General features: G+C 41.1%; 2 protein-coding genes across 7 annotated transcripts in view; one reads left to right on the top strand and one right to left on the bottom strand.

Annotated features, from left to right (window-relative positions):
• Positions 1-16,943, top strand: part of LOC115154455 (THO complex subunit 2) — a 69,954-nt gene extending 53,011 nt beyond the window's left edge. The window contains exons 29-39 of one of the 2 annotated variants that reach the window (XM_029700693.1): positions 1,279-1,454; positions 1,620-1,722; positions 3,069-3,493; positions 3,630-3,688; positions 5,215-5,250; positions 8,388-8,522; positions 12,819-12,885; positions 12,981-13,129; positions 14,153-14,229; positions 14,520-14,571; positions 16,080-16,943. In XM_029700693.1, coding sequence (XP_029556553.1) covers positions 1,279-1,454; positions 1,620-1,722; positions 3,069-3,493; positions 3,630-3,688; positions 5,215-5,250; positions 8,388-8,522; positions 12,819-12,885; positions 12,981-13,129; positions 14,153-14,229; positions 14,520-14,547 — 1,255 coding nt within the window. In that variant the 3' untranslated portion in view covers positions 14,548-14,571; positions 16,080-16,943. Of the gene's footprint in view, positions 1-1,278; positions 1,455-1,619; positions 1,723-3,068; positions 3,494-3,629; positions 3,689-5,214; positions 5,251-8,387; positions 8,523-12,818; positions 12,886-12,980; positions 13,130-14,152; positions 14,230-14,519; positions 14,572-16,076 lie in introns of both variants that reach the window. The other variant, XM_029700692.1, reaches the window with a different exon arrangement.
• Positions 16,944-17,690: 747 nt separating this feature from the next.
• The window catches only part of LOC115154457 (glutamate receptor 3), a 109,571-nt gene continuing 103,376 nt past the window's right edge, over positions 17,691-23,885 (bottom strand). Inside the window, exons 14-16 of one of the 5 annotated variants that reach the window (XM_029700698.1) lie at positions 21,579-21,693; positions 19,716-19,963; positions 17,691-19,406 (exon numbers count right to left, since the gene is read on the bottom strand). In XM_029700698.1, the coding sequence (XP_029556558.1) occupies positions 19,718-19,963; positions 21,579-21,693 (361 nt within the window). In that variant the 3' untranslated portion in view covers positions 17,691-19,406; positions 19,716-19,717. Of the gene's footprint in view, positions 19,407-19,715; positions 19,964-21,558; positions 21,694-23,885 lie in introns of those variants that run through there. The other 4 variants (XM_029700699.1, XM_029700697.1, XR_003867897.1 and 1 more) reach the window with 4 other exon arrangements.

The following is a 23,885-nucleotide window of genomic DNA, read 5'->3' as shown; positions in this document are numbered from 1 at the left end:
CTTTTCATCAGGCAATAAGATGAGTAAAAAAACAGCAAAATCAGTAGCCTACATCAATCTATTATAGTAGAAAAGTTTAGGCTGCCTATTCTATTGGTCAGCTTGTCGAGAAAGAAATTGCCAATTCCAAACAGTCTCTGTAACAGTTGTGGGACGATAGATCCCAGATTCATACAACCAGTAGGCCTAGGCTACATAAAAAGATGTTAAAAAGCAATGAGTCTGATGCAACAGATCAGAACGTTTAGCTTAAAATATTAATCAATTATTATTTCTTCACATTATAAGCGCAGCAATGCACACAAGGCAGTAGGCTACGCACAAATGTTTGTTCCATACTGCAATTAGCGGGAAACACTGTTGTCAAAAGGGCACTGCACATGTGAGCGGTTTCATGTGACAGAGATGAAAATATCTGTTTGAAATGTAGAAAGAGAGGAGATCTAATAGCCTACTTTGAAGCAAGGTAAGACATGGCTCATATCAAAACATTCAGGTTTCAAACAATTGAGTATGTTTTCAAAATGCGTACTACCTCCAGCTCATTGCAAATGTGCGCTGATGAAGCCTGCCTGCCTTTGCAGTTTAATGTTGCGTAAAAAAAACTGGGAACTCGGACTTCCGACTTCAGTCTGTTCAAGACAACTGGGAAAATAAAGTATTTTGAACAGTCATTCAACTCGGGCCTCTTTCTTGAGCTCCGACTTTCCGACCTGAAGATCGCTGATGTCATGATTTGACCTTGTATCTTTCCAGAGTTCCCAGTTGTCTTGAAAGCACCTCAAGATGCTGTAGCAGCAGCTCTTCCGCTGTCTGACAGAATTTCCACTCAAAGCCTCTATCTGTATGCTGTACACGTGTGATAAGATGGATAATGAATATACTGTACACACGCACCAATGTCATTCCACTAAATTCTGCAAATGAACCTATAGACCGATAATCATCACCAGTCAAATGTATTTCCATCAATTAATAGGCTAAAAAGCTTTATTTTGTAATGGGATTTATTCTTCTTCTCCGGACAATTGGCTGGCACCAATTTTATTTGTGTTTTCAAATTTTGTATCGGATAAAAGCTGGCCATTACCGGCTAACGGAAACCCTAGTGTGTGTGTGTGTGTGTGTGTGTGTGAGAAAGTGGAAAGATATTATCTTCTTAATTGCCTAGGTGGGAGTGTTGTGTCTATGGGAGTTTTAGTTTGGCATGTGTATGGGGTGTGACGCTGTGTGATTGCCCTGCCTGTACCTTGTGTAAACTCTCCATGCATCTTACAGCTATTCTGGCCAGTTGAAAGGCAGGAAGGTGCACATGGTCCCTGAGAATGAGTTCCACCACAAGGAGCAGCCGGTGCGTAGCACCACCACTGCCAGCCAGCTGAACGGCCCTGGCACCACAGCCAAGCCTGCCACCAACGCCAGCAAGACGGAGGAGGGAGCCTGCGAGGACGCTGGTGAGTGGGTCTGCCCTTCTGTCACAAGATGAGCTGAAGAGGAAATATTACAAACCCCCCCCCCCCCCCCCCCCGACAGGTGTTATAGTTAGAATTAGCATGGGGACATTTGTTTTATTGAAAGGGCCATTGTGTTCATGCTGTTGCTGCTTTGTGTTTTGGTAGACCGATCCAAGGATAAATCTCAGGGGGCGGCGAAGCCAGTGAACAAAGCCAACAGCACAGCGGCCAAAGTGACCACCAGCAATGGGAATGGTGCTCCTAACAGGTAAGCATGGAGGCTAGCCAACAGAAGCGAACAGCGCTGGGAAACAACTATATTTATTTACTGTTTTCAACTATTACACTATTGCTCATTAATAAGTACAAAAAAAAAGAAGCTGAATAAGATAATCAATTGTTTGAATATTAGTCAGTCAGTGAATCCCCAGACTGGAATCTAACACAGCACTTTTAACTGGTGGATATTGTTAGGTTCTAAATTAATCTTATGACATTTGACAGTTGGTAAAGCTCAAACCAAGTATATTCACCCATTGGGTCATTCCGCTACACAAACAAAGACATATTTCCACCAGTGGTAGTATATACATGTCCCAATTTGAGTGGAGTCTCCTCCTTCTCTCTAAACATTAAATATGTATTACTAGGCAGGAAGTTAGGTGATGTGGGCAATAAACTGTTCCTTCTCCCTTAATGTGACCTGACCTCAACCCCCTTCCTCACAAAACCACATCTCTCCATCAGTGCCTGCCAACATGTGATTGCCTTTCCTTTACTCAGTACATTCCAGCTTAATTGCATCCAACATATACATTCTTCCTACAGATATTAACTTCTGGTGTAGAAACCAGACTATGGCACTCAATATTTCAATAGGATAGATAGTTTAGGCGTCAGAACCCAGAACCCATCAATATAAAGTCTAGACATCTTAAGTTTTGCCTCATGTATGATTCTATTTAGGTATTAAAGAAGGAATCTGTATGATTCTATCCAGATATTAAAGAAGGAATCTGTATGATTCTATCCAGGTATTAAAGAAGGAATCTGTATGATTCTATCCAGATATTAAAGAAGGAATCTGTATGATTCTATCCAGGTATTAAAGAAGGAATCTGTATGATTCTATCCAGGTATTAAAGAAGGAATCTGTATGATTCTATCCAGGTATTAAAGAAGGAATCTGTATGATTCTATCCAGGTATTAAAGAAGGAATCTGTATGATTCTATCCAGGTATTAAAGAAGGAATCTGTATGATTCTATCCAGGTATTAAAGAAGGAATCTGTATGATTCTATCCAGGTATTAAAGAAGGAATCTGTATGATTCTATCCAGGTATTAAAGAAGGAATCTGTATGATTCTATCCAGGTATTAAAGAAGGAATCTGTATGATTCTATCCAGGTATTAAAGAAGGAATCTGTATGATTCTATCCAGGTATTAAAGAAGGAATCTGTATGATTCTATCCAGGTATTAAAGAAGGACTATGATTTTTTTCCCCCTCTTAAGTGTAGGGGAAGAGGAAGTTGAGTCAGTCTCGGCTTTTGCTTCTCATTGCATGTTGTCAATGTTGAACTCTGAACAATGTCCATTCTGTTTCCCTCGCAGCACCAAAGCCATCAAAGAGAGGGATGACAAAGAAAAGAGCGGGAAGGAGAAAAAAGAGAAGAAGGAGAAGACTCCAGGCAGCACTCCAGAGACGAAGGGGGAGAGCCGGCGGGAGAAGCAGAGGGACGAGAGAGGAGCAGCCGGCAAGGAGGAGCGGGCGCCACGCGAGGGTAAGGAGAAGACGCCCAAGGCAGACCGGGACAAGCAGAAGGCGGAGGAGAAGAGCAGCAAAGAGGACAACAAGGCCAAGGCCGGCAACGGAGAGCCCAAGGAGCTGTCCAGGGAGCGCGACACTGGAGCCAAGGAGTCCAAGAGTAAGGAGAAGGGAGGAGACCAGAGTAAGGAGAAGGGAGGAGACAGGAGTTCTGTGTCCGGGTCCCTCAAGTCTCCAGTTCCCCGATCTGAATCTGCTGAATCTGAGAGGGGTAAGCAGCCTGACTGCCAACACTGGCTCTGCACTTATACTGTTTCTGCTGATTGTCAGTAGGTAATCGGAGCTACTAGTTTGAATGTGCCCCAGTTGAAATGAGAACAGAATTAATCCTCTTGTTTTTTTTCCAGATCACAAAAGGCGAAAAGTCGATACCCACTCTTCACCATCCCACTCTTCCTCTGTTAAGGTTAGTATGGCCTGAGGAAAGCTGAGCCCGTGTTTCTTCCCTTTCCGCCGGAGCGTTCCCAACTGTTGCGTGTTCCATCGGCCCTCAAGATCACCGAGGAGAGTTCTCATACACACAGGAAAGCCCCGTCTGGCATCCCCTTCGTAAACCATGGGAGTTTGGAAAGAATTCCATTTGGACTTTTCCTTCATATATTTCCTGATTGGGGATAATCATCAAGGACTTAGCCAAGAGAATAATGTATATATCGATTATTTGAAATATAAATTTATTTTAATGTGAAGGAAAGCAGTGAAAGTGCCTTGGAGAAGAGAGAGGAATTTTTGTGTTTCTATATTCCCCACCCTTTTTCTCTTTTTGAGAGCAATATTTTTCCTCAAGTATAATTGCTTCCAAAGTCATGAGATTTTTCATTTTTTTGCTGGCAAAGCTGAAAAGAAGATTTATTTAGATTTTTCCCCGTGTAAGATCCCCTGGTATTTTTCCCAGTTCAAAATGGCACCCAAGATTAAGAGTTTTTCCCCCCATTTTCTGCAAGCTGAGAAGATTTCTTGGTTGAAGTGGCGTGACGTGTTTTTCTTTTCCTTTGAATCTGCGGGAATCCAGCGGGGCGGCGGGGGGCTGAGTCCGGAGTCGCACAGTGTCTTCAGAAGAAGTCTCGGTATCTGCTGTTAGCTCTGATCTGTTAAAACGGCCGGCATGCAGCCTCAGTCTGTACCTACGCTTCCACTCAAGATGTGTATGCGGTCAGTCGCTCCTGTGGCCCCCCCTACAACCACCAACCCCCCACCTCAACACCCCTCAACACCTTGTCACACGCGCAGTGGGAACCCCAGGCACCACCAGCACCCAGGCCCACAGAGAGCAAGAGAGGAGAGCCAGAGCCTCAGTTTTGCACCAGCCAAAAGTACAGGAGGAAAATAAAGCCTGCCTACCGCCACAGAGAGTGCGAGAGGGAGAGAGAAAGTGTGGGCGAAGCCTTCTGGATCTGCTGGAGCGTTGCCTAAACCGCTTGAAGCTTGTGATAGGTCTTAATGTTTACTACCAACCAGAGAGATAGGCTCCCTGTGTCTTATCCATTCTCAACTGTAAGTGACAACAACAGAGTGCTAAAACCTAGGAGAGCAGAGCACACATGAAATTCAATTCATTTGTCAGATACACACACTCAGCTCAGTTGTTTTGTAGTTTTACACCACATGCACTATAAAGTGTTCTGTAGGCCTCTTTGAGATGCTGAATTTAATTCCAGACAATTTTTTGTAGAAAAAGAAAATCACACACACTTTCATCTCACTTCTCAGGGTTTTTCTAATGTAAAGCTGATGAGATGACCCCTGTTAAAGATAAATGAACTCTCCTCTCTGTTAATAACCTTGTGAAAGCCTTAGTCCTTGAAGGTCAAGGGGGAAGGAAGTGTAACGTCGGTCCGTCCAGCCCCTGAAACCCCCGTCCTCCTGACTCTCTCCTGACCTGCTGTCTGACAACCCCCCCAGCTCATCTGTCATCTCCATTCATTCCTACAGGACAATAGCAACGAACCCAAGGACTCTGCATCCAAGGTTTGGACTCCTCCTAAACATTACTCTATCACTATTCACCTTGACTGTTATCTTCATTCTCTTTCTCCAAGTGCCACGAGGAGGGGGTCAGTTAGAAGGACTTTGATGATTACACTTATTGAATGTGAAAATGTACCATTTTGCAGACAGTGTCCAAATAAATCTGACTTGCATAATAAGTCATTGCTGAATAGTGAAACCTGAGATATCACCTTAGATCAGGCTTGCCTGTTTAAGTCCACTCTGTACCAGGCAGCCACACTAAATGTTGATGAGTTCAGTGTAGTCATGGAAAAGATTAGAGAGACTGTCCAGGACGCAGACTGTTGTGTGAAAAGGTCCTGATTGTGCCACCGGGGAGAAGAGACGGGGAAAGGGCAGAGTTTTAAGCAGGCGGAGTTTCTTCCTCTCCCTGTGATCACTTTCTAAGGCCGTCTCTGATGCCTGCCCGGGCGGAGGCTCATTAGCTATGCGTGTGATGTGCTGTGAAAACATTGAGAAAAAGAGAGTAATCCTCAATTGAGCCCACATTACAGACCTCTCTCTCTATTTCTCTCTCTCACACGCCTTCATCCACCCGCCTCTGTTCCATATTGATTTCTGATAGACGTTTAAAGCGAAACATTAATAGTCTTTATTAAACTCTAGGTTTTTTGAGCTTGTTTTAAGACCAAAGCCTGACATTCCTTTTCAGCACCAAAACCCCTATAAGCCTTAGTCCATATGTATTGGGTTCTTCTCACATCAGTAGCCATAGCTCAGTTGTTCCTCTGTCTAGATTCTCCCTCTCTCCCCCTGCAGACAGAGCTAGAGATGGTCAGATGAATCATTCATATAGCAGGTACATGGTTGTCTTGTATTGTATTGAGTTAGACAGCAGCACAGATAGCAGTGCTCTGCTGTCAGTGGACAGTGCTAGTCTGCTATTTTGATCTACCGCCCACGGTCCAGACTCACATCCCCGTTCTACATGGTTCACTGTGAAGTTATTGGGATGATGAGCTACAGTCACTGCTGACCTGGTTGTTGAGGAGGGAGATGTTTGGTATTTGTTTGCGGTCTGAATACTGATGATGATGATAGACCTTACTTCTCCTCTGACCACCGAGTTAGGGATAGAGTTTAGCTTTGACACTACAATCTTGTTAAAATGTTCCTGATGTTCCATTGTACTACACTGAACAAAAACATAAACGCAATGTGTAAAGTGTTGGTTTCATGAGCTGAAATAAAAGGCCCCAGAAATGTTCCATACGCACAAAAACTTTTCTCAATTTTGTGTTCTCAAATTTGTTTACATCCCTGTTCGTGAGCCTTTCTCCTTTGCCAAGATAATACATCCACCTGACAGGTGTGGTATATCAAGAAGCTGATTAAACAGCATGATTATTACACAGGTGCACCTTGTGTAACCGAAAGGTTGCTGGATCGAATCTCCGAGCTGACATGGTAAAAATCTGTCGCTCTGCTCCTGAGCAAGGCAGTTAACCCACTGTTCCCCGGCCACCGAAGACGTGGATGTTGATTAAGGTATCCCCCCGCACCTCTCTGATTCAGAGGGGTTGGGTTAAATGCGGAAGACACATTTCAGTTGAAGGCATTCAGTTGTACAACTGACTAGGTATCCCCCTTTCCTCTTTGCTGGGGACAATAAAATGCCACTGTAAAATGTGCAGTTTTGTCAACAACACAATTCTACAGATATCTGAAGATTTGAGGGAGTGTGCAATTTGGCATGCTGACTGCAGGAATGTCCACCAGCGCTTTTGCCAGAGAATTAAATGTTAATTTCTCAACCATAAGCCGCCTCCAACATCATTTTACAGAATTTGGCAGTAAATCCAACCAGCCTCACCACCACAGACCACGTGTAACCACGCCAGCCCAGAACCTCCACATCCAGCTTCTTCACCTGCGGGATCATCTGAGACCAGCTACTCAGACAGCTGATGAAACTGTGTGTTTGCAATACCGAAGAATTTCTGCACAAACTGTCAGAAACCGTCTGAGGGAAGCTCATCTGAGTGCTTGTCGTCCTCACCAGGGTCTTGAACTGACTACAGTGCGGCTTCATAACCGACTTCAGTGGGCAAATACTCACCTTTGATGGTCACTGGCACACTGGAGAAAGTGTGCTCTTCACGGATGAATCCCGGTTTCAACTGTACCGGGCAGATGGCTGACAGCATGTATGGCATTATGTGGGTGAGCGGTTTGTTGATGTCAATGTTGTGATCAGAGTGCCCCATGGTGGCAATGGGGTTATGGTATGGGCAGGCATAAGCTATGGACAATGAACACAATTAGCATTTTATCGATGGCGATTTGAATGCACAGAGATACCATGACGAGATCCTGAGGCCCGTTGTCGTGACATTCATCTGCTGCCATCAACTCATGTTTCAGCATGATAATGCATGGCCCCATGTCGCAAGGATCTGTACTCAATTCCTGGATGCTGAAAATGTCCCAGTTCTTCCGTGGCCTGCATACTCACCAGACATGTCACCCATTGAGCAAGTTTGGGATGCTCTGAAGCAACGTGTACGACAGCGTGTTCCAGTTCCCGCCAATATCCAGAAACTTTGTACAGCTATTGAAGAGTGGGACAACATTCCACAGGCCACAATCAACAGCCTGATCAACTCTATGCAAAGGAGATGTCGCACTACATGAGGAAAATGGTGGTCACACCAGATACTGACTAGTTTTCTGATCTACGCCCCTACCTTTTTTTAAAGATATCTGTGACCAACAGATGCATATCTGTATTCCCAGTCATGTGAAAACAATAGATTAGGGCCTAATTTATTTAAATTGACTGATTTCCTTATATTAACTATAACGTTTTCTATGTGTTTCCTAGTGATTTTCCTCCAGGAACTGTCAGCCACTTAGCGGTTCATTTATATGATCAGCAACACATAGTATCTACAGGGTCTGCCTCGGCATATGGACTTATATTTTAAGGTTATTGGCTTGGTAATAGGCACATACACACTGAGGAGGACAGGCAGATTTCAGCACACACATTTCAAGGTATCCTCCAGTAAGTGCACAATGCCATGCAATGTATATAAAAAATATATATATATTTTGGTCTGTGTTTGTTTGATTTGTATGCTCATTCCTTACAGCACCACATCACCTACAATTCGGTCGCGCGGTCCAAGAGCAGAGAGAGGGAGACGGACAAGAAAGAGTCAGAGAATACCCGGGGCCGTTCCAAAGAGAAGAAGACCGAAGACAAAGACCGAAAGGACAGGAAGAGAGTGAGTATTTGAGAGAGCAAGGGAGAGATTTTAAAGGTGGACTTCAATGTGGAAAGGAGTGTTCTTATCTGATCTGGTGCTTGCTCTCATCTTGATTTGATATAGAACTTAAAAGCCAACTACTTCTAACTTATATGTTATAGTTTTGCATAGATTGTCAAGACTGGTGTGATTCTTATGGTTGACCGTCCTTAAAACCTGTTACAGCTACACGTTCCGCTAGCGGAACATCTCGACAACATCCGGTGAAATTGCAGAGCGCGAAATTCAAATTAAATTATTAGAAATATTTAACTTTCATAAAACCACAAGTGCAATACATCAAAATAAAGCGTAACTTCTTGTTAATCCAGCCGCCGTGCCAGATTTAAAAAAGGCTTTACGGCGAAAGCAAACCATGCGATTATCTAAGGACAGCGCCTCATCATACAAATGCATGACAAACATATTTCAACGAGGGAGGTGCGACAAAAGTCAGAAATAACGATATAATTCATGCCTTACCTTTGAAGATCTTCTTCTGTTGGCACTCCAAGATGTCCCAGAAACATCACAAATGGTCCTTCTGTTTGATAAATTCCTTCTTTATATCCCCAAAATGTCAATTTATTTTGCGCGTTTGATTCAGAAATACACCCGTTCCAACTCGCCCAACATGACTACAAATAATCTAATAAGTTACCTGTAAACTTGGTCCAAACATTTCAAACAACTTTCCTAATCCAACCTTAGGTTTCCTAAAACGTAAATAATCGATACAATTTAAGACGGAATATACTGTGTTCAATAGCGGATAAAAACAACGTGGAGCGAGCTCCAGGTCGTGCGCAACAAACAATAGTCCACTTGGCTTGACACTCACAATGAACAGTCGTACTTCTTCATTTCTTAAAAGAAGAACATCAACCAATTTCTAAAGACTGTTGACATCTAGTGGAAGCCATAGGAACTGCAACCAGGTGCCTCATAAATATAGTTTCCCATGGAAAACGAATTGAAAACAGTGACCTCGGGTTTTTTTTTCCTGGATGGTTTGTCCTTGGGTTTTGCCTGCCAAGTAAGTTCTGTTATACTCAGACATTATTTTAACAGTTTTAGAAACTTTAGAGTGTTTTCTATCCAAATCTACCAATTATATGCATATCCTAGCTTCTGGGCCTGAGTAACAGGCAGTTTACTTTGGGCATGCTTTTCATCCAGACGTGAAAATAGTGCCCCCTAGCCCAAAGAGGTTAAAGTCCTCCCAGAGGAAGTTGCCGCTGCGATTTTGACTTAATTTCCTGTCCTAGAGAGTTTAGGTTCCACCTCAGAAGAAGTCTGTCCATGCTCATGGTTCTCACAGGGAAAGTGAAATGATAGGCTACAATGACTTGGCTCATGATCATTCGCACCTTACATGACATGTACAGTGCCTTCAGAAAGTATTCACACCCCTTGAAAGCCTGAATTTAAAATGGATTAAATAGAGATTTTGTCACTGGTCTACACAATACCCCATGTCAGAGGAATTATGTTTTTAGACATGTTTACAAATTAATAAAAAATGAAAAGTTCAAATGTCTTGAGTCAGTAAGTATTCAACCCCTTTGTTATGGCAAGCTTAAATAAGTTAAGGAGTAAACATTTGCTTAACAAGTCCCATATTAAGTTGCATGGACTCAACTGTGTGCAATAATAGTGTTTAACATTATTTAAATGACTACCTTATCTCTGTATCCCACACATATAATTTTCTGCCGCGCAGTAAATTTCAAACACAGATTCAACCACAAAAGACCAGGGAGGTTTTCCTATGGTTTGCAAAGAAGGGTACTTATTGGTAGATGGATTTTTAAAAAGCAGACATTGAATATCCCTTTGAGTATGGTGTAGTTATAAACTTTACATTTTGGATGGTGTATCAATACAGCCAGTCACTACAAAGGTAGACACCCTTCCTAACTCAGTTTCCGGAGAGGAAGGAAACCACTTAGAGATTTCACCATGAGGCCAACATTTTGGTTTAATGGCTGTGATAGGAGATAGAACATTGTAGTTACTCCACAATACTAACATACATTTCAAAGTGAAAAGAAGGAAACCTGTACAGAATAAAAAATATTCCAAAACATGCATCCTGTTTGCAATAAGGCACAAAGTAATACTGAAAATAAATTAACTTTTTGTCCTGAATACAAAGCATTATGTTTGGGGCAAATCCAACACATCACTGAGTTACCACTCTTCATATTTTCAAGAATGGTGGTGGCTGCATCATGTTATGGGTATGCTTGTTATCGGCAAAGACTAAGAGCTAAGCACAGAGGAAACCTAGTTCAGTCTGCTTTCCAACAGACATTGGGAGACAAATTCCCCTTTCAGCAGGCCAATAGCCTAAAACACAAGGCCAAATATACACTGGAATTGCTTACCAAGATGACATTGAATGTTCCTGTGGCCTAGTTACAGCTTTGACTTAAATTAGCTTGAAAATCTATGGCAAGACTTGACTATGGCTGTCCAAAAATGGTAAATGGAGCTTGACTCATTAAAAAAAAAAAATTGAATAATAGGGAAATATTGTACAATCCAGGCATACAAAGCTCTTAGAGACTTAGCCAGAAAGACTCCCAGCTGTAATCGCTGCCAAAGGTGATTCTAACATACATTGACTCAGGGGGTTGAATAGTTATCAAATCAAGATATATTAGTGTTTTTTATTTTCCTTTTATAAAAAAAAATCATTTATTTTTCTCCCACTTTGTAACACAACAAAATGTGGGAAAAGTAATGGGGTGTGAATACTTTCAGAAGGCACTGTAACTATATGTTCCTTGAATTTTGGCTTTTCATTATCTGCCTGTTCATTATCTGAATAGACACTTATGCTACTATATTTATTTCTCAACTTTCCTAGTATTAAGCACATTGCTTATCTTTACAACAGGAGTATAGTGTACCTGGCTGGTATGAAAATGAACCACAAGAAAAGCGTCCTCCATTCGCTATTTAAGTGCGTAGATGACATGTCATTTTTCCTCTGCCCCTGTTTCGAGACAGGTGCATGATAATGGTCCTTTCTAAATCAAAACTAATTTCACACATATGTTATTTAGTAAATGTAAAGACAAGATTAAATCAAGAATAGTGTGATGGATGACAATATTAGCCTATCACTTGTGAATTATATATTATCACTTGTGAATGATGCCCAGTTTAAGGCAAGAAGCAATGTATTTTTTTTGCCACTTTTTCGAATCATAGTCACACACTTCATGTAGCCTGTTTTGATAAGGTTTGTATCACAACTAAAGTGGCCAAATAACTTCTTAAAATTAAGCACATTAATCCGCTTTACATGGGGTGTAGAGCCTTACTGGTATATAAAAGCAGCGTGTGAGTTTCAAGTTTGTGGAAGATCATTTTCACCATAAAATGCACCTGTATGTAATAAAAGCATTACATGCATAATTGCATTTGCGGTCACTTTAGATAATGGTGTTTTACGCTAATTGTAACATTCGCGCTTATAGCCTTCTGCCATGTGCGCATTGCTGCACTTATAATGCAAAGAAATAGCCTAATAGCTTATCAACATTTTAAGCTAAAGGTTCTGATCTGTTGCGTCAGCCTCACAGCCTCATTGATGCTAGTGTTTGTATTCATTTGGGATCTATCGCATCCCACAACTGTCCCAGACTGTTTGGAATATTTATTTCTCGCACAGAATATAATAGGTTGGCCTCCTGAGTGGCGCAGCGGTCTAAGGCACTGCATCGCAGCGCTTGAGGCGTCTCTATAGGCCCAGGTTCGATCCCAGGCCGGCCGGCCTGACCCATGAGGCGGCGCACAATTGGCCCAGCGTCGTCAGAGTAAGGGGAGGTTTTGGCCGGCCGGGGTTTCCTTGTCCAATCGCGACCTAGCGACTCCTTGTGGCGGGCCGGGTGCCTGCGAGCTGACTTTAGTCACCAGCTGAAGGTGTTTACTCTGACACATTGGTGCGGCTGGCTGCTGGGTTAAGCGAGCAGTGTGTCAAGAAGCATTGCGGCTTGGCAGGGTTGTGTTTCGGAGGACGCATGGCTCTCGACCTTCACCTATTGTGAAGGTGTAGGATAAATTACATGGATTTATTAGACTTTTTAAAATGTAGATGTTCCAAAGGTCTGCATCAGTGGCTTGTAGACTGTGTGTGGAAGCCAGGAGATGCTAAATGTGTTTGTTAATTAACGGTCAATTACCGTGAGACCGACAGTTATTTGCTTGACCGCCACATCCCTGCTGGTGTGGGCATTTAAATTATTTTCCATCTTTTTTTAGGACCATGTGACCACTGACCGTGAGATGAGCCTAGAATCCAAACGCAGAAAAGATGAAAATGGAACCAGTAAGTTATCTCCCTGTACGTAACAACCATACTGATTAAAACTTAAATATGGATACGATCAATATTCATGCTGGGTTCTTCCTCTTCTCTCCCAGATTCCTCCAACAAACACAGCAAGAGCGCCAGTCCCTCCTCAGACTCCCCGGTCTCGGCTGACAAAGAGAAGACCAAGAGGTCCAAGTCCTCCAGCAAGGAAAAGGGAGAGTCTGCTAAACCTGAGAGAAACTCTTCCGGGGGCAAGAAGGTACGTAGTACTGCCCTTGACCTGGACCCTAGCAGAGCACAACACAGTGCCCCTGGGGAGGGGCCATAGTCTCTCATAGTTTTTGGTTTTTGTTGCTGCTCAGTCAGTGGTTAAGCTGTGATGGTTTTGGCCCAGCCATGACATGTGTTTTTGTACAGCTTCTCTGGCCCTTTTAAATAAGTAAAGAAACTGGGCTGCTGCTGCAGATGAATAATTGAACCAGCACCAAGATCACATATGTGCATGTAGGAACTATTCAAATCAAATTTATTTATATAGCCCTTCGTATATCAGCTGAAATCTCAAAGTGCTGTACAGAAACCCAGCCTAAAACCCCAAACAGCAAGCAATGCATGTGAAAGAGGCACGGTGGCTAGGAAAAACTCCCTAGGAAAAACTCCCTAGAAAGGCCAAAAACCTAGGAAGAAACCTAGAGAGGAACCAGGCTATGAGGGGTGGCCAGTCCTCTTCTGGCTGTGCCGGGTGGATATTATAACAGAACATGGTCAAGATGTTAAAATGTTCATAAATGACCAGCATGGTCAAATAATAATAATCATTGTAGTTGTCGAGGGTGCAACAAGCACGTCCGGTGAACAGGTCAGGGTTCCGTAGCCGCAGGCAGAACAGTTGAAACTGGAGCAGCAGCATGGCCAGGTGGACTGGGGACAGCAAGGAGTCATCATGCCAGGTAGTCCCGAGGCATGGTCCTAGGGCTCAGGTCCTCCGAGAGAAAGAAAGAAAGAGAAAATTAGAGAGAGAGCATATTTAAATTCACACAGGACACCGGATAAGACAAGAGAATACTCCAGATGAAACAGACTGACCCTAGCCCCCCGGCACATAAACTACTGCAGCATAAATACTGGAGGCTGAGACAGGAGGGATCAGAAGACAACTATTGGCCATATGTACTGTACATACATAGTTTGTAGCCAACACATTGGTGCCCCGGTGTACTCTGCCACTGGTGGCAGTAGTGGTGTTTTGATTGACATGTGTGTTTCCTGTCTGCTGTTAAAGGAGTCTAGGCATGACAAAGACAAACCTGACAAGAAGGAGAAGAGGGACAGCAGCGGCGGAAAGGAAGAGAAAAAACAATATCCTTAAATGTTTTGAGTAACGCTTTAGAACTGAAATTATGGAATTAACTTCTGGAGCCCTAGTATTTGGTGTAATTATCATTTTATTACCTTGAGTACTGTATATATTTTAATTTCATTTATTCAAGGCAACGACCAGCACAAAATATTGTGTCTTTAAAGAAATGGCTATTATCTCACCGGGGCATGTTTATTACCCAACTACCTTGTGCTAGAATTTCTGTTGATCTTTGTAGTAGGTATCTAACAAGTGAAATGAAGGAAAAGGTTTTCCTTAATGGTGGTACTCATAAGTCCTCTGACAAGCACAGATAATGTGTTCTAGGTCAGTCAGCGAAGGTAAGTAGTAATGGAATACTACACTGAACAAAAATATAAACACAACATGCAACAATTTAAAGATTTTACTGAGTTACAGTTCATATAAGGGAATCAGTCAATTGAAATGAATTCATTAGGCCCTAATCTATGGATTTCACATGACTGGGAATACAGATATGCATCTGTTGGTCAAAGATACCTTAAAAAAAAAAGTAGGGGCGTAGATCAGAAAACCAGTCAGTATCTGGTGTGACCACCATTTGCCTCGTGCAGTGGGACACATCTCCTTCACATGGAGTTGATCAGGCTGTTGATTGTGGCTTGTGGAATGTTTTCCCACTCTTCAATGGCTGCGAAATTGCTGGATATTGTCAGGGACACGCTGTCATACACATCGATCCAGAGCATCCCAAACTTGTTCAATGGGTGACTTGTCTTTTGAGTATGCAGGTCATAGAAGAACTGGGACATTTTCATCTTCCAGGAATTGTGTACAGGTCCTTGCGACATGGGGCCGTGCATTATCATGCTGAAACATGAGGTGATGGCAGCAGATGAATGGCACAACAATGGGCCTCAGGATCTCGTCACGGTATCTCTCTGTATTCAATCCGCTTGCCCACACGACGCCGTCTGCCAGCTATAGTTGAAACCGGGATTCATCCATGAAGAGCTCACTTCTCCAGTGTGCCAGTGGTCATTGAAGTTGAGCATTTGTCCACTGAAGTCGGTTACGACACCAAACTGCAGTCAGGTCAAGACCCTGGTGAGGACGACGAGCACGCTGTGATGGTTTCTGACAGTTTGTGCAGAAATTCTTTGGTTGTGTAAACCCACAGTTTTATCAGCTGTCCTGGTGGCTGGTCTAAGACGATCCCGCAGATGAAGAAGCCTGATGTGGAGGTTCTGGGCTGGCGTGGTTACACGTGGTCTGTGGTTGTGAGGCCGGCTGGACATGCTGCCAAATTCTCTAAAACGACGTTATGGTAGGGAAATTAACATTAAATTCTCTGGCAACAGCTCTAGTGGACATTCCTGCAGCCAGCATGCCAATTGCACACTCCCTCAAACTTGAGTTATCTCTGGCATTGTGTTGTGTGACACAACTGCACATTTTAGAGTGGCCTTTTATTGTCCCCAGCAAAAGGTGCACTTGTGTAATGATCATGCTGTTCAATCAGCTTTTTGATATGCCACACCTGTCAGTTCGGTGGATTATCTTGGCAAAGGAAAATACTCATTAACAGGGATGTAAACTAATTTGTGCACAAACATTTGAGAGAAATAAGCTTTTTGTGTGTGTGGAACATTTCTGGGATATTTTATTTCAGCTCATGAAACATGGGACCAACACTTTACATGTTGCATTTATATTTTTGTTCAGTATAATTGAGAAATTAATTTACATCATCCCAATTTAACATTATTACCTTTGACTTTGAAATGTTTGTGTGATTTGGTCTAAAACGTATCTTAATTCTTCCTCTCCTTCCTTTCCCTCCCCTTGGGGCTGTGGGCTGCAGCAGACCTGGAGAAGCCGTGCTTTTAACCCAGACACTCACCCTCCCTCATCCTGTACCACGTTGTTAACTAGTGCTCTATTTTCTCTGCCTTGTTCATTCTGAGAGGAGGCCGCATCTCAAATGTTACTCTCATTTCTGCCTGTGTTGTTTCTGTTGTAACTGCCCGCAAGTCATGTTAGTTGTAGTGTTTGGAACTTTCAGATCTATTCTTCTTTTTTTCATTTCAGTGTGTTTCAGTAACCAGGTATGTTTATTTTTATTTTTTTTACTTTTGAATATTGGCACAATGTGCTATTCAAATCACAAAATGATGTTCTACTCAGAAAGAAAACTGGTAACTGTATTAAACGCTCTCTTGAAATCATCAGGTCATACATTCGATAATCACAAACGCTTGATGAAAAAATGCACCTGTTTTATGTTGTCAGGTTCCTCCCCTACGGCTTGTTTTATTGGCATTAATAGACACTCTATATTTGCTTTCGCCTCATTTAGGGTTACATGTCTATTTATTTCTCCTTTTTATCCAAGCAAGTCTTTAGGCAAAGATTGAGTGAAATGATACAAATGACCAGTTTGTATATTATGTGTACAATAATAAAGAAGGTAACATGTAAGTCATGTCATATCTGTTATGTTTATTTTTTGATGTCCCCTTGCTATGTCCATTATGCGATTGTGTGTTATCAGGTTTTTAAATCATTTGTAAAATTACAGTTACTCCTTGAAGCAAATATAATTGTAAAAATGTCAAAGCTTTGTACTCCAAATACAAATGTTTCAGAAACAACTTTTTGGAGTTTTTATCTGCTGTACTCGACAAGTGTATGCTTTTTTTTAACTAATAAATGATAGTTTTCCTAGTGAGCCATTCGTGTCTGGTGTTTGTTTTTTTACTAGGGTTATGTGCCATTCCACATCACTTCTTACAGTTAAGCTGACGTAAGAGACTGTTCAGTAGGTCAGCTGCTGATATGCTACAGTTCTAAAATCAACTATTTACTCAAAAGTATTGCCTTCTACATTGACACAACTCTAGACTTCCTCTAAGTTAGAAAGTGTCAAGTTCCCACACTGAGATTGTCCACAGAGAAAGCTCTAAACCTTGCACAAAGAGAAATCTCCAGTGTTCAGCAGGGCTATACAGCCTTATAGGGAATGCTGCTACAGTTTATTTTCTGATATGTACAGAAAGCTCTTAAATACATTACAAATGTATTAGTCTAGTGTTCTGTCCAGTCTAGCAATCCTGCTATTTTATACCTGGCTGGCAAGGCACTCTGCTGCTATTCCGCTATACTGGAAATACCCCTTTCTCACTGGAAATATCCTTTGCAATATAGTGCATTGTCGTGAAATAATTGCTCACATATACCATTTGACTGTACTTCAGGGCAATCCATATGGATTGTCCATATTGCGTTATTATTCTCTTCCCATTTCAAGATGATGCTTGGAGGATGGCAAGTTGGCTGGATAAATGTTAACATTTCCTGGTTTCTTCCTGTGCGATATGTGGTGCAGTATGATTGCTGGAGATATGAGGATGATGAAATATATTGTTCCTGTATGACAAAGAATATCATTCAATATCTTAAGAATATTCCAAAATAACCCATTTTAAATCCGTCTTTATTTACAAAATGTAATAAAATTCTTTGTACAGGACCTCACTAACAAGGTTCAGTATGTCCACACATGCAGTTCTTGTTATCATTATGCAGCTTGGCAATTTTCTCATTGCTGAGGTGCAGTTACAAATAAAAGAAAACCAAAGGATCAAATGAGTTCTAAAGTTGAGATTGTTCGCTAACTTCCTAGGGTCTGCTTTAGGTTGCAGTTTGGTAAAGCGATCACCAATTAATTCCACATGCATTTTACTTGGGTAAAAATAATGAGAAGCCTTCATTAATAAAGTCAACTAAACAAATATACGTTACTTAACATTTATGGTCCTCCGTGGGTCATAAAGAATTCTCCTATTCATCAGTTTTGTCTTGGTATGTCTTCAAAGTGTAGTGGATCACAGTTTTTGCAGAAACATTAAAACAGAAATACTTGTTGTATTCTTCTGGTCTCTCTCTCTCTCTCCACTCTCATTGCTCATCATTCACTACATAACCCAATCTCAACAGAAAACAAACGGGTACAAAGAAAGTAATGTAAATTACAACCAGATACAGTGTGCTATTATTTACCCAACATGTTAATATAATAGAGAGCTCCCTCTTTAAAGATATAATTGGATTGCATTGCAATAAGACTTAAATTTATAAACCTTTTTCCATTTTAATGTGTAAGAAATGTAGCAGATTTTGATTAGGAGGAATACTTAAACCTTTTACATGTTGTAAAAAGGGGTGTACTGTTTATAACCAAACACCTATTATGCTTGGTAGTACTATACTGTAAATATCCCAGTGTTCTCTACAACTCTACTCTGTTCAATCAAAAAGCCCAATAACAATAAGACACCATATGTGTTTTAAAACTGATCACATCTTCATTAAATCTGTTTTCAATTTAACATTTTTGGCAGTAGTGACAAGTGTGGCCCAAGTTAAATATTGCATTTGTTTTAACCAGTCATGTTATGCTGCTGCCATGACAAGATGTCAGTTTGTCCATCAGGCTCTGAGAAAATTGACAGCACCTAAGACATTTTGAATAACCAATGGTTTCAAATGATGCAAATCTTTAAAATACAGAATGAGGGTACAATATTGTCATTTTCTATTGATCCTATCCTATTGATTGAAGTTTATCTTAGATTATTATATGACATTGAACATAATTGTATAGTAAAATAGGCAGATGACTAGTACGTTAAATAAAACAAAACATTTTTGTAAATGTTTTACCACTAAAATATGCCTGTAAAGGATTGAAATGACTTAAAATGTTCTCTGGGATAAGTTTCTTAATGGCAAGTAATGGCATTTTTTTCTTCAAAATAATTAAACAAAAACTTTCCCACGTATATAGATTACAACAGTATCAATGTTTTCTTTCTTTCCTCCCCTATATTATTTTTTGATTCTGTATTTTCAAGTGAACCAAAATGGAGCTGCATTGCTGAGGCGCTGAATGCTCCGTAAGGCACTAAGAGAGGCAGGTCCCATATTTCAATAAACAAGTCCTATTGTGTCACTGTCGTTGATTATCGTGCCAGGTTTGGCATCCCAAGATGGGCATTTGTTGACTGTGGGTTTGGGTCCAAGCTGATGACCATGCCTGTCGCCTCCAGGGTGCCAGCCATTGCGGGTTGTATTCCTCCAGAGTGACTGTACCTTCCTGCAGAGACACCAGCGGAAGGGACAGACTTCAGATCTGTAAAACCGGAATGGGATTTCAAGGTTTTTTTTGTGACACCATAAAAGGTTATATTTTTCAGTAATAGGGGAACCTACAAACATTTGGGTATTTGGGGCCCTTGAAGGCTAGATTTCAACAGCATTCAACATTTGTATTTGTAGCCTATACTCGACACAAAAATATTATAGAACTACTATACAATACATGCATTGCCCATGTTGAAAACATTATCAGCTTATAACATTGTATTGAAATGGCATACATTTACAGGGTGACACATTCAGAGACACTGCCCAACTGGGACAAAATGTTGGAGACACATACCCCTAGATTTTAACACTCTCTGTTCCATACACATTATATCCTTCTCGGTACGTGGCAAAATTCTGGGTGTTTGCCGGAGGAGCTGGTTTAAAGTTTTGGGCATTCTTAGCCAGTTTCAGTCTTTTGGTTTCTGCCCGTGACTTATAACAGAACTCTATCAAAGCCACGGTCATAGCCAGCCCTAGCCCTCCAACCAGAATATAGAAGACTCCCGCCACATTGCTCAGGCTTAGAGCACTTGTCTTGTCCTGGGGAAGGTAAAGAACAATGTTAAGAATTTTTTACAGACATTTTGGTTGTGACCTGATCTAACAAGACAGGCAAAATCTCCCAAAGAGGCTTCTGACTTAAATCCAGCTCTAATGTAAACGACACCCCCACTATTAGTCTGTGTTTACACAGGTAGCCCAATTCTGATCGTTTCACTAATTGGTGTTTCGAACAATCAGATCAGCGCTGAAAAAGAGCTGACGTGAAAATCTCTGATGTGATTGGTCCAAAAAATATAAGAATGGGGCTGCCTGTGTAAACACAGCCTAGTGATCTAATGGATTACCCTAACAACTCTGTATGGTTTTATCAACTGTGTAGGCAGTGAATCCCATGGAGACATGCCTACTGTGGGGTAGTTCTGAGGTAAACGGCAGAGGTTGACCTGCTGAATGACTTCCCTACAACAGTGGGAAGCTGGGAGCAACTTGGGACTGTCTGGTAGGTCAGTCAACCCTCAACAATAGCAGGAGAGGTGGTTCAACTCTGCAGGTAGTTAATTACATAGCTGGATTGGTGAATGTTGAGAAAAAGTTTTTTTCTACCCTACTCTGTAGCTCATTTACGAGGCCACCCTAAAGGAAGGTGGTCAATGTCGTACAGGTCGAAAAACTGTTGATAGGCCCTGACTTCACTATGATACTGTAGTTTTTCAAATGTACCATTATCTGACTGTATCTCACAATTTCAATCAAAGTGGCAAGCTATAGGAATTGTGAATTGAACCATTTTTCTGCTACTAACATCCAAACTTAGATATTGAAATTCATTTATAAGAGTTTTACCATTTGCATTTTAACCCTATGAGTGTGTCCTTTAAAGTGTGTTTTGAAGACTATCATAGGGGAGCCCTGACGTTGGCTACAGGGCCTGTGTGTCCTGTCCTCTGACTATCTCAGAGGGTTAAATAACTGGTTTATATTAGATCCTTTAACTTTATGAAGTGTGCAAACAAAATCTCCTTATTGTGACATTCCACAGTTCAAACATGACCTTCAGATTCAATCTGATTACTGTATGACCATCTGGAGTTTGAAAGTTAGTTTGGAGTTTGTCAGAGTAAGGAAGCTTGAAGTCAAACTGCATAATGTTAATAGATTCAATATACTCAATTAGCACGCAAATAAGTAAGGACACCAATAAACAATATTTCAACCAAAAGTTTGGTTAACAAAACTGTAGCATAATGGTTACAATTCAATGGTTGTCATTTGTCTATGGTAAGTATGAATACATATGTAATCTTACATTTTTCCAAGGCATGCTACACCTTTTCAACTATCAATACATACTGTATGTCTAAACTATGTGATGAGATCTTAGGAATAATCATTATTATTATTATTATAATAGTAATGTAAACACTAATAATGTCGACAGTATTGTGGATAATGAAGTATGTGTTCTGCAAACTATGGGATGGATATTGTTTAGACTGTTTTCACTTGCATTCTATGAAAAGGAAAACAAAAATAAAAAAATTGAAGAAAAAATATATGTTTTTGAAAATGTATGGTATTTATGCATTTGCATATGAACAGTTAGGTCAAAATGCAATTTGCAATCAGTATAAAAAGACCTGCAGCGACTGACCTTACTTCCAGAGTCCTTGGTTCCACATTCACCCTTATCGTACCACCATTTGTTTTTCAGCTTGTCTAAGATGCCTTGTTCACTGAGTTTCAATACGGCAAGGTTTACAGGAGTTCTTCACGTGGGAAATAACATAAATAACATTATATTATGTTATTTTATGTTATTCAAGCTTTAAACTACTTCATACTTTACAAAGCGATAGAGCAGGGTCCTGGCCAAGACAACACAGAGAGCAGGCAAAACTAACTGTTACCTTTCATACACCAGGACTAACCCCTACCGTGCCGGACCCTACCTGTATCGCTTTGAGTAATCGGCACACACTGTATAAAAAAGTAGAAAAGATTGGATCGAGCAGAATGAGTAGCTACTGTAATATAGCTCTATACATACATAAAAGAAGAGGTGCAATTGTTATGGGCACATGTAGCTTTTTTAGCAAGGTGGATCTAACAGGAACCCTTTCTTGACTAACAGGCAAACAAAAACCAGCAGCCTGATTTTATTCTAACTGAGGGCAGCCAATGCCTCACAAAATACAGCCCTTCACTGCATATGCATCCTGCTCAGAATAGGCTAACGTAGGCCTATACTGTGCAAATAAAATCAATCACATGTAACGTTGAGAGCTACAAGAGAGCGGTAGATACCAATATAGGTGCCAATATATTGATTCTATGTAGCTCTGTGGCTGCATGATTAGTGTTATATAGCTACTTTTTCAACTTCTACCTGCAATGAGATCAATGAGATCTACAGGTAGATTTGACTGAGAAATAAAAAAGCCAAACAGATTCTAATTAGTCCTCAAGTAGGGCGTTATGTTTGTAAGACATTATGCATTCTACATAACTGCTAGATTTCTGTGTTTATTTTCTTTTTGAAAAATGATCTGGGTTCGTAATTTAACTTCATTAAATATATTGTATTCACCACTGTTGTCTGCTTAATGCATAATATTTACATAAAAGAGGAGTGTAGAGAATGTGAGGTTATTTGATCTTATCTGGCTATATGGCTTATTTTCACAGCAATTCAGACAAAAAATGCTTTGACAACATTTATGGTTTGCAACGAGTCTCAGAAAATAACTATGTTAAAAAGGATGAGGTTAGTTACAGCAGATTTGGACAATAAGTACTCTCTCCTGCTCATACTGAGTTGTTGCTATGTACATGCAAGTCACATCTGTCAAGGTTCCAGTATTGGCATCAGTATGGAGAATAGCAGCTACACTATGGACGTAACATCAGGACAAACTGGGTGTGCTGACTTCTGTTTCCCTACCAAGTCCCCTAGCAGGAGGACTCCCTGGCAATGGCATGGCTATTTGGTCTGGAACTCATTTTGTAGAGTATAGCAACAACAGAAACAGGGAATAACAGTGCTTTAACAGTGCTATTAATGTATGATGTAGTCATGGAGCCAAAGATGAAAACAGGCGATGATTTAGTTCCCTCTTGCATGACGCGTATCCAGGGCTGGCGGGGGGGCGTCCTATGAGGGCATGCAGGCACAGGAAGTGACCCACAACAGGAATGACAGTAACTGAGAGGTCAACTGACTGAGAGAGCTGACTGGCTAACAGCGAGCTAGAGGACTGTACTCTCCTAGATAACGTGTCACAGAGGGTCTGTCTGTCTGTCCAGTAGTGGCTGACACAATAATGACACATGCTGATGTGCGTGCTGTAGTAAGCATGCCTCTCAGATGGCTATCACCTTGTGCCTGTGATTTCTGCTGGCTGCTAGGTAGACATGCTGGGGCCCATCCAGTCTTGATCCAGTCCAACAAGGAGGAGCAAAGTAAAAAAAGCAATGTTCAGTTCTTTTTTGAGAGTATAATATCAGTGTCTGTGGTGGGGGAAGTCTATGGACTATGTCACTGTTACCACCAAGTATGATTCAGGAGTGCTTATCATATGTGTGGTTTATGATATGTTGAAGTGACAAAACAAGAACTGGAAAACAATGCTAACAGAACACTCCCAAAACATACACAAAGACAAAACTATAAAATTAAAATACACAGTATGAACAGTTCATGCAAAATATCAAATAACATCAAAACAAAACATGAGGACAAAAGATGCACAACTGAGAAAATATGACACACATGGAGATGTAAATGATGTCTTTACACCGCCTGATTCTCATACATCCAAATATATTTATCACAAATAGTTACTTGTTCCAGTTCTTAACCTGCTGTATGAAAGTTCCTTGAGTATACAGTTGAAATCGGCAGTTTACATACACCTTAGCCAAATACATTTAAACTCAGTTTATCACAATTCCTGACATT

Source organism: Salmo trutta, chromosome 19, assembly GCF_901001165.1.
Source record: "Salmo trutta chromosome 19, fSalTru1.1, whole genome shotgun sequence".
In the NCBI taxonomy this organism is placed as follows: Eukaryota; Metazoa; Chordata; class Actinopteri; order Salmoniformes; family Salmonidae; genus Salmo; species Salmo trutta.
This window is presented reverse-complemented; position numbering and strand designations above follow the sequence as displayed.